We start from the raw sequence: 16,283 nt of genomic DNA, 5'->3' as shown, positions 1-16,283 counted from the left end.
CGGGAGGGGATGGCATGTGCTGCGGGAATGGGCAGTAATGGTCAAAAATCCAGGGAGCAGGATTAAGTAAAGAGTCCCTTGACAGTGCTTAATTAAATTAGAAATTGATCATACTGAAGTCATGTATTTTTGCACATTATTTAATAATATTTAAGTGCCTAACTGATTAAATTACTGTGAAATTTTTATTAAAAATGATAGGATGTTGTGTCTTTCTTACCCTAGCATATTTGAGTGCTGGTAAGTGCTGCATTAATCATTTTATCCTGTCATTTCAGAGTGCTCTGGAGTGTTCTTAGATTTTGTTTTTAGCCAAAAACAAATTACAGATAAGAAATTGTCTCAAAAAGTGTATTAATGGTTTTAACAGCAAATCTCCCCTAAAGAATGGTTAGCGAACAAAGCGCTAATTCCTTCTACATCCAAACATATTTCTGATCTTTTTAATCCTTCTTTAAAATGGCATGTTGTTTTCTTATGTGAAACATTTTATCTTGGCCAGTGCTTATTATGTTCTTGATAAGAAAGCCACTTGAGTGCTTTAAAACCTTCTTGTGTGGATTTTTTTCAGTTGATTTTTACGGTAAAATGTGAGGAGACACAGGAATGTTGCTGTGTTTTTTACCTTTGTGGTGGTCTCCAGTACGATTCCATTGTGGAGTAGCTCCAGCACCATTTTAACGTGGCCTTCTTTGGAGGCCAGATGTAGCCCGTTTAGCCCATTCTGAGTGAGAGAGCAGAGCAGACCTCATACTGAAGGGTCTTTAACACCTTCTGAATACAAATACTTCATGGTATGGATTAAAATAACCACACATATTCACACAAACATACAGAAGGCATGCAAATCTTGTTTTTCTTTCACAGTAACTTAAAGAGAATCCCATACCAAAGCAGGCAGATACTTACACTGGACACCACGCATGCAGCACTCTCAGAGTTCATTAGCAAAAACAACGTCTACAAGGATGAAAATCAGGGTGAAAACATTTCATGTGATTAATGATGGTGAGGGAAGGAGGAGGAGGAGGAGAGAGGGGGATGGCAGGCCGCTGGTCTCGTGGCTGGGAAGAATACGAGCCGTGTGGGATAGGTCTGACCTCACACAGCCTTCCTTCAGCCGCACAGGACATGTGAGGTTGGACCTTTCCCACACCACTGATATTATTCCTCTGAGTGAGGAGACCACAGCACACCATCACTCTACTGCAGACAGAGGAGAGAGAACCAAAGAAAATATCCAAAAATAAAGGGAGGTGTGCCAGAAAAGTGTACACACATAGGAGGAAAGGGGGGAGTGGAGTAGTTGTTAGATTGAGAGGGATAGAAGAGGAGGGGGAACACAACAAAAGGAGGCAGGCACCGATACGAACTCCCATCACTGTACACAAAAACATCTGTACAAACAGCCACACGATCAGAGCAGGTCGACTGTCAGCGCTGTGGTGACGGAACACATGTTGAAGTGATAATCCACAACTTTAGAATAAATTCAATTAAATGTTAATGATATGTGGAACATCTTGAATAATCAAAAATGATTGTTCTTTTGAGCCAAAGCAACCTCAAAGCCATCATGTGTGCTACCGTTGCTGCCATCAGGTGGTAGCATTTAAACGAAGAGGTGCAACTTCACTGAAAGAAGCACACACTGTACAATGAACCAATCTTATAAAGATTTTTTTGTACAACAGAAAAGCTGCCATGCTCATTGCAGCCTTTAGATATAATATGACCAACAAGAAGTTGCACATTTTTGGGCTCAATATGCAATACTGTAAAGTGTTGGCCAAAGTTAATCTAACTGTAATGAGACTGTTGCAGATTATCACTTAAACTTAAACACAATAAACTCCTAACACAATATTAAATTATAAATATCACAGGCATTAGCTCCTCTAGTTATCATGTCTAAATTACAAGAATTAGGACAGAAAATCTTAGAACTACAGGTATAACCACAGACTTGCAATAAAACAATTACAAGAGTTAATGATTATATCACAATTTTTTTTATAGTTTTAAATTTGTATTAAGGCATGACACTGAAGTCCATAACTAAGGGCCTTCAATGATCAGTTAAAAATCTGCAATTAATAGCTGAATTTGGTTAGTTGATCATAATTAATCACATTTTTGCATGCATTTTATGATGTTGACTTTAAATGCATATTGACAACGTGAAGTAATTTTTTCTTATTGTGTTGATAAGAGCAGTGGTCTCAACGTGGGGGTCGCCTGATGCCTTCCAAAAAAACAAAGACTACTTTAAAATAATTTTAAATTGCTTATTTGACCCATTCTTATAAAAAATACATGCATAAAATTAGTTAAGTGTAAAATAAAAACATGGTAACTTTGTGAGATTTATGCTTACATCAAAGTCATGTTTAAAAATCCTTAAAAAGTAAGTCTGCACATTACTATTCTTGAATTTGCATGGCTGTGTTCAACTATGCCTCAACTATCTTCAGGCACAGTGGGGGTCCCACATTTATATTAGGGTTCCCAGGTTTGAGAACACTTGTTCAGAGAATCAAATGAAGTCAATCGATGTATTCTATAATGTTTAGTATTAGATTTATTTGCAAATGAGTTCTAAACTGTTACACCAGTGTGGTCTGAAATCATGGCTTTGAAGTAGGAGACAGCTTCTGTCTAATAAAGGGTTTAACGCTGTGATACCTTTAGAAAAACATAGGAGTGCATGTACAAAATGACTCACTGATGCCTAATGATCCCTAGTTAATGTGACAGCATTTACACATTCAGGAGTTCACGTTCAGCTACTTTCACCTTGTAAGACACCTAGTTAAGCTAAAACAATTAAAATTATGTTCTAAAGAAACTTACTTTTTAGGCTTAACTTTTAATTTGTAATGTTTTAACAGAGGGGTACTTAAGTTCCTGTTCAGTTCAAATTCTGCTTTTATTTTTAAGAGAAAATTTGAACTTTTGGTACAGCAAAAGGTTATAACTTTAGCTTAGCCATAGAAATAAGAACTTGACATGGATAGAAAAGTAAATTAAAATAGCTAAAGGGAACTGTAAAGAGCGAAATGCTTGATAAATCTTGTGTTTAATGCCCACCCAGCTGTCTGCAAGTTTTTAAAGGGACATGAAAAAAATCATAGGGCAGGGGTGTCAAAATTCTTCACCACTGTGGGAACAGGGAGAAGCTGATGATGTTGTTGTGATTAGAGCTTTAACACTTGAGCCCTAAAGGGGATTTTATGCTTTATTTCTCTAGCCATAAATGAAATAAATATCCAAATTTCCTCATTTTTCTTTCTTTATACAAGTAATAACTCTTTCATGTCAAGGTTTGTAAAAAATCGACATGAAAGCCAAGTGGGCTCATTGCACTCTCTTACTAAGGCTGTCTTACCCTGATCACTCACTTTGGCCAGATGACCAGTTGGAGGAATCCTGGTTGTGCCAGACTTCGTCCATTTGAGAATTATGGTGAACATTCAGTGCAACAGAATCATTCATTTTGGGGTACTTAGTGTAGATTGATCAGAGAAAAACATCTTAACGACTGTATCATCAGACTGCAACATAACAAAACTGTAAAAAAGTGAAGGAGGTCTGAATACTTCCTGAATGCACTGTTTATACATTTATATCATTAAATCAGTTTGAGTTGTATGGATTTTCAGTTGTATTGCAAAGTGTTGTTACATCCCTACTTGTACTCTAAAACATTTGCTTGCTTTTAGGCCTCCTGCTACACGAATTTACATTTTTCTTTTATGTTCAGCGGCTCCTAAGCATTGTGAAAGAGTTTGCCAGCAATGGTGGCTATACAGTGTCACTTTGCATAAATAGATGTGTTGTTGTGTGGGGTTTGTTATGGAGCCTAAAATGGGCCTCATAGAAACCCTGACAGAAGCATAACCAGCAATAATTAGAAAATGTTGAGGGCAGTGAATAGAGGGGAAACCATGACTAAGTTAGATTAATGAGGTGGAGGAATCTCTCTCACACACACAGACACACACACTTCTGGCCAACTTTAAGTAGCCCGCGGGCAGCAGTCTGAGCACACTAATGCTGCCTCTTCCTGGACACTTTGGGAACAAACGTCAGGGTAAAGGAGGCAGGATGGAGGAGACAGGGCGAAGGAGAAGCCCCCTGCCACATATATCACCTTCCCAGGAGACCCTGTACACTCCACCTGCCACCTTCAGCTGCTGATTTACAGTCTACCTGAGCATGCACGTACAGTTTGATGCATCACTGAGTGCACAGACAGAAGAATAGGCACAAAACAGCACAGTGATCAAGTCAGGCACAACATGCACACCAGACACTTAAAAACAAATTTATAACAAAAGAGTATTTTTTACAACTTTGAATTTTCAGTATAAACTGCAGGATAATCTTAAAAGTTGTGGCAGTTCATATTTCGACTCTTACTAGATGCTCAATTTACAGTTTCCCATTCAACATGGCTGTTTTCTAGTTAATTAGAGAGGTAAGAAGCCCGTTAATGTCCTGGTGTATTAAGTACTCTGTCAGACAGCAGATAGGTGAAGAGGTAAAGCAGGTTGGGAGACTTGGCTAGATTTAACTATGGTTCTTGAGTGGCACACAATTTACAAAAGGGGTGGGAATCACAGTGGAACTCAGGATATGATACAATAGGAAAAACATGGGCCACGATAGCAATTTAAAGATTCAGCTATTCTGTGGTGGCTGATCAATAAGAATGACTTTCAGACTTTCATACTGGGGGTGGGGGTAACATTGAAACTCTTGATCTGATATCTGATACAACATGGTATGATATGAAAAGATCATGTGCTATGATTTGATACAACACAATAGTAAAATATACATGTGGTACAATATTATATGTTACAATAAAATATGATAAAATGTGGCTTGCGATACGATATGGAACAATATGATACAATGCCATACTATATGATATGGTATGGTGGTGAATGATATAAGGTTTTTAGTGCTGTCAGTCAATAAAACAAATCAAATTGATTGTAGGCTCTGTAATTAATTAATTGCAATTAATTTCATATGTCAATAATATAAGAAATACTGTATTACTGGTAGATTTAAAGATAACACTAACAAACCAATCAGAAAGGACAAGCTTCTGAATTAGGGATGTAGGATATTGGATTTTTGATATTTACAGATTCATTTTAGCAAATACCCATATCAATACCGATATTTAAATATGTTTTACATAACAAGAAATTCAGTCCTTTGAACACAATTTAAGGTTTCAGGTTAGAAAAAAAAAACAAAAAACCTTTTTTTCTTAAAACACACTTTAAAGTTTAAAGAATGAGGATGAATAAAGAAAAAATCTCAACTTACATAGGTCAGTTGGTCCAGCCTAAAACTCAACCAATCATTAGTATATATATGGCCAAATTTTACAGGCGATATATGCTGATATTCATGACCAAAATATCCTATGTAAATATTTGCAGAAATTTTGATATCTACTGATACCAATATTTGCCTTTTTTAACTTATTTCTGCTGATAGCGATGACAGGCCGATAATATCGTGCATACATATTCTGAATGGCATCAAAACTCTCCATTGGCTTTTAAAACTGGAGAAGTTGAGACCAATGCCAGATTGCCTGCATACTAGTCAATCTAAGATGCTGTTAGAGCTGTGGAGTATGTATTTTCTTAATAAATGTAGAAAAAACAAGAGCCGTTGCAATGTCTTGTTGCAACTGTTTGTATTTTTTTAATTGCAAATGTTTTGTCCCTCACTTGTCTTGTTACGTCTTGCAAAACTCAAAAAAAAAAAAAAAAAACAGAAACAAAAAAAAAAAGGAAAAAAGAAAAAAACAAGAGCACAGATTATTTTACACTTTCAAATCAAAGTTACAAAGCTGATTTAGCTCGTTTTGTGATGGCAATTAATAAGCATACATTTTCTAATCCCATTTTTCATGCCTGCTATTTTGACAGCACTAATTGTTTTACAATCGTGATGTTGATAGGCGCATGCTCAATGGTTTCATCGCAGGATCTACAACAAAAGTCCCATGACCTGAAGCATTTCATTCTACCACTTCTGTGTTGCTCAATGAAAACCAAAATGCACGTTTTCTCGTTTAATGACTAATCCACAATAAAAGCCTGCCTGCTATCACCATCAGTAGTACGAGGACTGACCACTATAGAGTCCACGTGTCCCCTACAAAGTTCAGGCTGCATACACAGATACACCAGCGTGAAGCTTGAGGTAGACACTCACTTAAGTGAGGCCAATCTTAAGTGTGCTCTCACTATCAGCAGCACCTGCTTGATAATATATGGCTCAACAATTGCATGGACCTGCCTATTGTTTTTTTTACAGCCAAAGGGCTGCTCAGGTAGGCTTAAAGTAAATCTGAACGTATTAGAAATGCCTGATGACAGTACGATACCATGTAATACCCTATGACAAGATACCATATTATATGATATATTACAATACCATATGATGCAGTATGGTTAGATATGACACAGTACTGTATGATAAAATATGAAGCATTAAAAATGATGGTTCTTGGCCCATGATAGTAATAATATCAGTATCATCAGTGAAGAATATAATTGGCTTCAAATAGTTTGAGTTAGGTTTAAAGTTCTTATCAACTAAAGTCTGATGCCAACTCACCTTTTACCATGCTTTACCTCGATACCTCTCTTTACTGTTGTCAAAGATGATTCTGCTGTTGTCCTTTTTTAAATCCTGCTGGCTACACCGTCTTTAGTCTGTGAACTTCCTTTCATGATACTTTCATTTATGTCATGAGTGCCATCACAAGTCAGAACATGCCATGTATTTGTCTCACTACTATTTATGAAACCTCAAATATGCTTCTATTCTCATAAAGCACTACAGCTGTAACTGAAGACCAGTGTTGCAAACATGCATCATCGTTTGATGTGGATTAAAAGCCTATTCTATGTAAATCACTGGCTCATTGTTAGATGAATATGCCAACCAGAAGCTACAACATTCACCAGGGACTGTAAAGCTCTCCCACCTGATTGGCTGTATTTATGTCGATGCCATTTTTGATATGTTCCAGGGCCTTGTCCAGGTTGCCAGACCGGGCCGCTCGGAGAAAACTGTTGCCAGCATCTGCCTGCAAGTGGAAGAGATAGAGGAAAAGAGGAGGGGTAAAAGAGGGGGTGAGAGACATATAAAGTAGAGGAGTAGAGAGGGAGAACGGAGAAGGAGACAGATTGGTTAATATTTCTTTAAAAGACTGTAGAAATGCTGAGTAGTATCCCCAAAGTTTTTCTCTCATGTCACTTGGCCAATGAGGTTTTGGACGGCACAGTTTGAAAATCAGCACTTCCATACTTGTGTGTGATGGGGGAGAAGTGGAGCAGACAAACTGCCTTCTGGGCTCCTGACTAGGGCTGGGCTCCAAAACTTTTTACCTGAATACTGATACACATAAACCATATTTATGTTCTGTAAAGCATTCTGGTGTATTTTTCTATAAAGAAGTAGAAAATGGCTGCAACACTACCAGAATTGTAAACTTCGATATGATTCTGGTAAAGACCCCTGTTTGATGGCACAGCATCACAAACACAAATCCTAAACATCAAATATGGGGCAACTTTTCATCTTTTGTGATCAAAAACTAAAAACTCCTACAAACAAATAGTACTAAGAGAGTGATGATATTTCCATGTGTTCATGTTATCAAATTTTTCTGCAGTCTTACATACCATAAATTTCAAAATGATAAAATCTCCATTAATGATCAGTGATATTCAAGAATACAAAGACTTGTGATCTCCAGTTATATTTCAACCAAAAGAAAGAGAAGCATGGTCTTAACTGCACAAATACGTTGGTAAATTTGGACAAATAGATGCAACTTTAAAGACGGTGGGTCTCTAAGGGTTCCCCTCATTCCTCACCAGTTTCATACCCTAATTCAACCAGATTTTGGCCAATCCCAGCTGTCACAGCACGAGAGGCAGGGGTACACCCTGGACTGGTTTCCAGTCAATTGCAGGGCAGGCATATAAACCAGGAAAACTTGCTCACATTCACAAATTAAGTCACCAAAAAAAAAAAAAACACTTAAGGAGCATGTTTTTTAGCTGCTAAAGGAAGCTGGAGTACCAGGAGAGAACCCACGCATGAGAACATCCAAAGGCCCTGACCTGGATGTGAACAAGGTACCTTCTTGTTGTGAGGTAACAGAGGTAACCCCTGTGCCGCCATGCAGCCCATTATTATGCTTTCATCATGTATGAAATTCCTGAAATTCACTCTGTTTTTTATTGTATTACTCCATCATCTTGGTCTGAGCTGCAAAGTGATCTAGCATAAGCAGATATGACTGCAAGCTACTGGCAGGTGGAGTCTTTTGTTTCTTCAAGCCGATTCACAATGCTGATGTGCTTTTAGCTTATGTTGCAAAAACCATTTTGAAAAATACCCGATCCCCATCCCTACACACAAGTATATAAACAAATAATCAATGATGACCCCAAGATCCCCCAGACATGTCCAAGTTTTTCTTGCATCTTTCTGTCTGAAGTCACACAGAACACTTCTATTGGTGTTACGACTGACAATCCTTGACCGGCCTCCCTGATGAACACTCGCAAAGACAGCCAAGAATGACAGCATACGATGATTGGTCGAGATCACACTTGTAGTGTTGCCAGTCTGTCAGCCAAGACAGGACGTGATCTTTGTTGCGTAGTCATGATGCCATTGCAAATGCAGCCTAAGTAGTCTGATCCATTAGACAGTGTGCAGGGGTTTGCCTGCAATTTTTGAAACAAAAAATTACCCAATACTTGGTGTGTAGGACTTTTATTTTTGTTGCTGTCGTATCAAAACAGTATCATTTGAGTTTCACAGCTAAATGCTCCTAAATAGAATGAAATCACACAAATCAAATGATAATTTGCCATTTAGCATAAATATTTCTAATAGAAATTTGTGGTTAATATAAATGTAACTGTTAGGAGTTCTTTCTGTTCATCTTTTTACTGAGCATTAGCTCTGGAAGCTTTCCATTCAGATCGGCATAATTAAAATAGATATAAACAACACTGTCTTAAACTGTAAAAAGAATATTGATATAGACTTATTTAAAAACTTCTACATATATTGCCCAGCCCTAGCTTCTGGCTCAATGAAACCTCTTAAACATGCCCACAAGTCTCTCTGCTGCTCTGTTCTCAGGTGATAAGGCAAGTGTGATAATACGGACAGCGACTGGAGTGTCTGTTGTGGCCAGCAGACTGTTGGCTCATTGTCCAGACTCTGAGTTTGTCTGTGTCAATGAAAGAGAGAGAAAGAGGCACGAGGTGAATGGAGACAGGAGAGAGAGAGAGAGGGTTCGGTGTGTCCTGGCTCACGGGCCGGCCGCACATGGCACGTCGAGTGTTTTTGTCTGTGTTTTGTTTGTGTCTGAGGGCTTCATGCCTCTCCCAGGCAGGCAAGGGTGCCACTGAAACAGGATCACTCATGCGGCACAGTGGGGGGAGCGAGGAGCGACCGAGGGAGAACCACAGGGAGAAACTCGACTGCGGCAAACCCTGCACTTTTTCATTACATTTACATAATCTCTTCTCTCTCTCTCTCACTCCCCCTCTTGCCCATCCCCTCCCTCCATCCATCCAACCCGCTATCTCAACATGCTGCTCATGTTTTCACAAGAATGCAGGGAATAAATTCATGTAAAAAACTCATACGCTAGCAATTCTGATCTGCAAGAAAAACAAATTGCTTACATCAAATACACCATTGATAACACTTTTAAACACGCTGCTTTCAGCTGTGTTGTCTTTTGTTGTGACAGGGTAGTTGGTCTTCTTTTGACAGAGAGCAAGTGAGTTAAAAGGAGAAAGGATCCACATGCCTGAAGTGGAGGCATAGCAACAAATGACACAACACACCCTCAGCATGACACCAAAGGCACAGCGCTGTGCAAAGACAGGGGTCATTAAAAAAGAAGGGGGGGGGGGTAGAAGCAACAGCAGGGAGACAGGAAACTTCAGCTGATACAAGCAGGAAAACAGGACCCTACAGATGAAATCTGTACAGCTGTGAGGCCTCTTCTTATCAGACAAATTCTTACAGCATCCTGAGAGTGAAGCAATGAATCCTGGATGTTTGAGCTACCTGTCTCTGGGCCATTAAGTTAGGGCTTTGGTTATGAGTGAGTTTAACTTGACAGCCTTCAGACAACTTTATCCCCATTTTCTCAATCAATATAGCGCTAAACTTCACTGTTCTCATGGATGCTAAAACCGTTAGTGGTTGTTTATATTGGATTAAAGACACTGTGACAGCAGTGCCATCCAGTGGCACAGTGACTACTGCGTTACAGTTTAGATGGTGTGTTTGACTCAGATTGTGGGCCTGAACTGTTAAAAAAGTTAATTAGTTTAACGGGCTCGTAATTCTTGTGCAGATGACAAAGGGCTCTGGATTTAACCATTTAGCTGGCTGTTCCTGTGCATCCCTGATTTAAGTTAATTATTTAAAAACATCAGCCCTTAAGATACACATTTGATTTCTAAAACACACTTTAACCCCTTTAAAATCCAAGGGCCCACCGGCAGACCTGCAGATTTTTAAAAAAACTATTCATTTATTTAGAAAATGTAAATATAACGTCTTAAACACCACCATAATGCTCTGATTCTCAGGATTCTGACCATGCACTATTAGAAGTTCTCCTGATCATGCTATTCCACCTAAAACAGTCCTGCTGCATCAGAAAGAGTACCCCAAATCCAAACCTAGTCACATTTTCAGTTGAAAAACATAATTACATCCATAAAGATCCATTGATTGGTTTTCTATAATTTGAAATTTCAGTTGTTGTTCTCAATAGTCCACTGTGTTTGCTGTAATATTTTTTTTACCAGCCAATTACTATCAATACTACGTAGAAAAACGTCTGCCAACCTTGATCCTTTTTGAAGTCTCCAGTTTGAAACACCTGGACTTTTCCTCATAAAAACTGATGTAAAATCCTTAGATTTTGTTCTATTGTTATCAATTTTGATCCTGAACTAGCTAAGGCTTCATGCTTTCATCCATATGAGCTTTCAAACTGATATCTCCCAGCCACAGACATCTACAGGCATCTTTTTCATCATACAAATTCAGATGGGAAAAACCTTTTCTTTTTTTTTGTATCACTCAATACCAGTAGCCCCTGCCTTGAGTCTCGCAGATTGGGAAAAAACTTCATAAAGACTCCTTGTTTGTGCTTGTACTCCAGATGGTTCGAACACAGCTTTCAGTTTAATTTGGGTATCCCTGGATAGCTGTTTGTGACTAATATTACGCAGAATTCTAAGGGTGTTCAAGTGTTAGGAATGATGATGAAAAAGAAAAAGACTTTCAGCCTAAAACTCCAATAACTTCTTTGTTTGTATGCCCAATATTTACAGCTGATAAAGGCATTTATTTACAGCCAAAATTGGTTGCAAATATCTGCTGATATTAACAGATGATTCACTTTTAAGCTAACATCTGCCAATACCGATAGCATACAGATAACATCATACACCTCTTATTTTGATAGCCAGGTGAAACAGAAAGGTCTCACACTGACTAGATCAAAGGGGGCGTATCACCACCTAGCATAGTCACAGTACTTGCATAAATAAACTAATCTTCCCTGCTGCTTTTATTCTTAGAAAAGGACAGCTGTCCTGTTAAATGTCCTAGTTGAGCTATAACTGTAGTTTGAATTAACTGTGCATTTAAACATGATGGATGTCATTCTCCCTTCTTTTTTAAGCTTTGGGTCAGAGGTGAGTGAGAGGCATATTACTCTTCAGTAAGACAACCACTCACACAAACATGCAGGAACGCAACATATCAGACATTCCCAAACACACAGGTAAGAAATGCACATAAATCACTCAACATTTAAAAAGCAAAAAGACTTATTTTTACATTTGATATTAACAGAAGAGCTGTAGTTAACAAAAGTATAAAAAATTAAAGAATATCATACTATTATTTAACTCTGTACTGGTCACGGTCTTTCTTGAACAGCTGTACTCACATTTGCTGAGTAGTTCCCATAAACCATGCTCTCCTTCTCCCATGGACTCTCACTCACTTTAACTTTAAATAAAAAAAAAAAAAAGCCCACAAACTTCCTCCTTCTTTAACAACAGAACAACAAACTGACCCCAACACACCTGTCATTCTTCAACAGATGCACACAAACACACCTGTCAGTGGAAAATGACAGCTGTTTCAACAAGGAAATCTGGATTTAAGTGTAGTATTAATGATTCTTCTTATCATTTACTACTTTGATTGTGCAAATACTGTTTAGTAGACTGGTGTTGTATCCAACATGAGCGCCCCCTGCTGGGGCCCCTGCAGACCTGAGTAGTGCAGCCTGTGTATTGTTGCCAATCTACACTATGCTGCCCCCGCCGTAGGCTGATTTATAATGAGCTCCGTTAAAACACTTAAGTAAATGTATTTTTCTTGGTTAAAGTTCTATTAATCCAAAGTTTATGTTTGCTTCATCACAAAAGAGAGGAGAAGAAACCACTACAGAAAAAAAAACTACTGCTGTGTCTGAATTAGTTTGTGATTGTGGATCTATTTAGCCTTTAAATATCTGGAGAATATTTTTGGGAGCTAGATAAATAAACAGTGGTTGTACAGAGTTGTACAAACCTGCCTAGAGAGAGTTTTGCTATTTAACTTACATTTCAGATGGAAAAATCTGATCCCAGGTGCATCAGTTTACAAGTTCATACTTTAGGTAGGAATGAAATGTTGTGAAATGTTTGTAGCCTGGCTGTGCCATGGTGACAGGAGAAGAATGCTTTCTTCAATGTGGGAGCAAATACAGCTGAAGCACAAGCTGACACAATATACATGCTCCTTTAGCAAATGGTGGCATGGTAACACCATGGTGACCCTGACTGCTGGCTTCCCACCCCCCTGGATTCAGTTCACTGACCCCCCAAAAAACAGCCTGCTGAAGTTTACAGAGGCTAAAACGAGGGCCTGGCAGTATATCAAGTTTTTAAGGTACAATAAATGTGCTTTTAAATGTCAGATAAAACACTGCTGTTTATAGCTGTTTATTGCTTTTTAATGACCAAACAGACCATGGCAAGTTTCATTTCTGGAGTGGTTTACATTGTTGCCAACTATGGTTTGCTGTAATAATGGCGCTAGCTTCTTAAATTGGTGTTTGTAGTGTTTTTAGCTTCTGTTTTGGTAACATTAGCTAGCCACCAGTAGCTATAACTGTCAGCAGTAGTTAGCATTAGCATGCTATTTTGCATGCCTTTTGTCTTATTCATAGAGTTAACCAACATTGAAGCCTAGCCTGTTAAGAAGCTTTAAAACTGAAGAAAATAAGAAATATAATAAAGAGAACAAAATCAGAAGATTTCTGAAAGTTTCTGGGGGTAATCCTTTAAAAAATCCCCTAAATTTTCAAGGAAATTCCCAAATGTTTCCATTGTAGGTTTCTAAAATATTGCTGGAGAAGATAGCCGAGTGTTTCTGGGGAAAGTCTGGATAATTAGTGATGGAAGTCCCTAGTTCCTTGTGGAAATTTCTTAGATTTAAAGGAAAAATTCAAAGGATGAGTGCCAACATTTCTGGGGAAAACCCCCCAAAAAACTCCTGCCAAAATATCCAGGAAAAACCCTTAATCTTTTTTGGAAAGTTTTCTTTAAAAAAAAAAACAAAAAACAAAAAGATCATCTATGACTAAAGGTCAATTCCCAATGAAATTAATGAATAAATCAGGAAAAAAAAGCTCTGCAAAGACTTTTATATTTCCCCTCCACTGTCAAGTACTTAAATGACAGAACTAAAGCACTTAATAGACCCACTGAAAACAGCTCTGTGACCCACCTTTGAGCCCGACCCACCAGTTGAGAACCACTTGTTTAGATAGTTTGTCAGAGTTTGAAATTTGCAGTCATTAAAAACAAAATCCTGCACAATATTTAACGTCTAGGACTTCTGTTCTTGTTGCTGTGGTATCAAACAGGTTTCAGTATAACTTTACTAGGATCATACCAACTGTGACGACCATTTGCTTTTACCTTATAGTCAAAAGCCTGAAATTTATTCCATGTATTCCCATATGGCTAAAAAAATACCTAGATATGATTTGTGGTCCACATTTCCAGTCCTAACCCATACTTTATACCCCAAAGAGAACCACAATAATTACTGCAAGTGTTTCTTTTTGATGGGTGCTGTACTTCAAACCTGCCTGTATTTGCGTCATGAAGGGAGAGTGTTGTGGTGAGATAAGGACGCAGGGCAGCCACACCCAGCCCTTCCCTCATAAACAGGTACAGTAAACACGCACTAAAGGACCAGTCTGTGGTTATTCCTCTGCTACGTCTTACAGCAGGATCTAGATGAATGAGTGTGTGTCTGGTTATTCCCAAAGAGAGCGGACAATCTCTGGGCTCAGGGGCCCAGTGAAAATGAGGGAACCCATTAATCAAACTGTTTGGAGCAAAGCGAACCAACAATAACCTGCTCAGCAGCTCCATGGTTAACATTTGCAATATCAACACACGCTGACGTGCAACGTGCTCGCAACTGTCCTCAGGCTGAGACGGCGCGGAGCTTCTCATAATGACGCTCGAAATTACCAAGTTAAATTATTCTCCCATCTCATCATAGAAAATCCTCAGCCCTCAACTCCCCTCTCATCCTCTTTATCTCAGCTTTCTTCTTCCTCTAAGCGTCTTCCCCTCTCCATCCCTTTGCCTCTGACGTTTCCCTCTCCCCCCTCGTTTGCCTTCTCTGCTGGCGCTGCAGCAGACAGAATGACATCACCCCCTCGCTGGTGGACTGCAGTGTTCAGAAACTCAATGTATACCTATGAGTGTGACTGTGTATACACATGCAGGCATGCTTGAGAGCGGCATCCCAGAAGTCTCTGCAACAGACGACTACACCTGAAGAATTGCCCTTTTAAAGACAGATCGATTTAGTGTGTGCCTGTGTGTGACGACTGTGAAAGGGATCAGATTGAATGAGTGTATGTGAGGTAATTGTAAAGACTAGGATTTGAGAACACACTGTGGTGTGTGTTATGGGCTTCAAAATGGCTGGTATAACCTGTGTTTGTTATCTCTCTGTCTGAATTAAATCTTTGTGCAAACTGTTCCCCTTCTGTCTCTTTGCTGTGTGCACACAGTTGCAGGATTACAGCACACACTGTGGAGCTGTGTGGAGATCACAGAAACCACAATCAAATCTACTGCTGTTGATCTCAACACAACATGGAAACAACCTGCTCTCTAGAAACACCATATTAGCGTTTAACATGTCTGTACTGAGGCTGGTTGCAGGGGGGAAACTGGAACTTAAAATGTGTACTTGTTTCCCTACAATAAACCCTGGTCTACTAAAGATCTACTGTACTTTATTTTGTGGCACTAATAAGGATCATATTAGGGAGTTTTCACACCTATAGTTTGTTTACTCTGGTCCAAACCAATGTGCTACATTGTTGCATAATAACCAGGGGAAGACTGACTGTCGACCTGGACAGTTATTGAGGTGGCTATTTTGCATTTAGCCGGTTATCGGTCTCAGCATTTTTTTTTTACTGATAATTGATAAAATACTAAATTAAAAGGTGTGCTACTTTGGCATTTTTTCACTCGCCACAGTCTCACTTAATATCCTATCAACACTACCTGGCTAGATGTCACATGACAACCAGCCAATCAACACTGAGGCCTGGGTGGCACTGTCAAAGACAGGGTATGACATCACTTCCTGTTTCCTGCTGCTACTGTGTTGCTCTGGGCTGGTTCCCATGTCAACAGAGGCTGTGTTAAATGGTTTATTTTTAATTGTGTTTTTAATCATAAACTTTCCTTTTTGCACATTAAGTACATTTTGTTTGTTATATCAAACATCAGTCAAATGAACTACTAATAATATCAGTCAATATCAGTCGATGCTTGATAATAACCTCTGGTTTGGTCTGAGTTCATGCGTCGTCATTCAAAAGTTGTGATCTGCAAAGAAGATGCTCTCTAATTGGTTAGCAGGTTTTAAATTGCTTGCATCTATCACTGCTGGCAAAGGAAACTGTTTAAAGTGAGGCACAAACAGGCAAAAAAAAAAAAAAAAGTTCTGGGAAACCTGTTCAAAGCTTCTGGAAAGAGTGTGACTTGTCAAAAAATTCTCAGAAGGTTACAAGACAAATGTTCTTTTAGTCACATTCTTGACTGGCCAATCACTGTCAAAGTCTGATCAAACTGCTGGTTTTC

At 38.8% G+C, this 16,283-nt stretch overlaps 1 protein-coding gene across 1 annotated transcript in view; it reads right to left on the bottom strand.

Annotated features, from left to right (window-relative positions):
- Window positions 1–16,283, bottom strand: part of ank1a (ankyrin 1, erythrocytic a) — a 239,117-nt gene that overhangs the window by 65,335 nt on the left and 157,499 nt on the right. The window contains exons 4-5 of the mRNA XM_041788242.1: window positions 7,028–7,129; window positions 626–724 (exon numbers count right to left, since the gene is read on the bottom strand). Coding sequence (XP_041644176.1) covers window positions 626–724; window positions 7,028–7,129 — 201 coding nt within the window. The remainder of the gene's footprint in view (window positions 1–625; window positions 725–7,027; window positions 7,130–16,283) is intronic.

This window comes from Cheilinus undulatus, linkage group 5 (assembly GCF_018320785.1).
Source record: "Cheilinus undulatus linkage group 5, ASM1832078v1, whole genome shotgun sequence".
NCBI classification, from domain to species: domain Eukaryota; kingdom Metazoa; phylum Chordata; class Actinopteri; order Labriformes; family Labridae; genus Cheilinus; species Cheilinus undulatus.
Note: the sequence above shows the minus strand (reverse complement) of the source record. Positions and strands in the feature narration are given on the sequence as shown.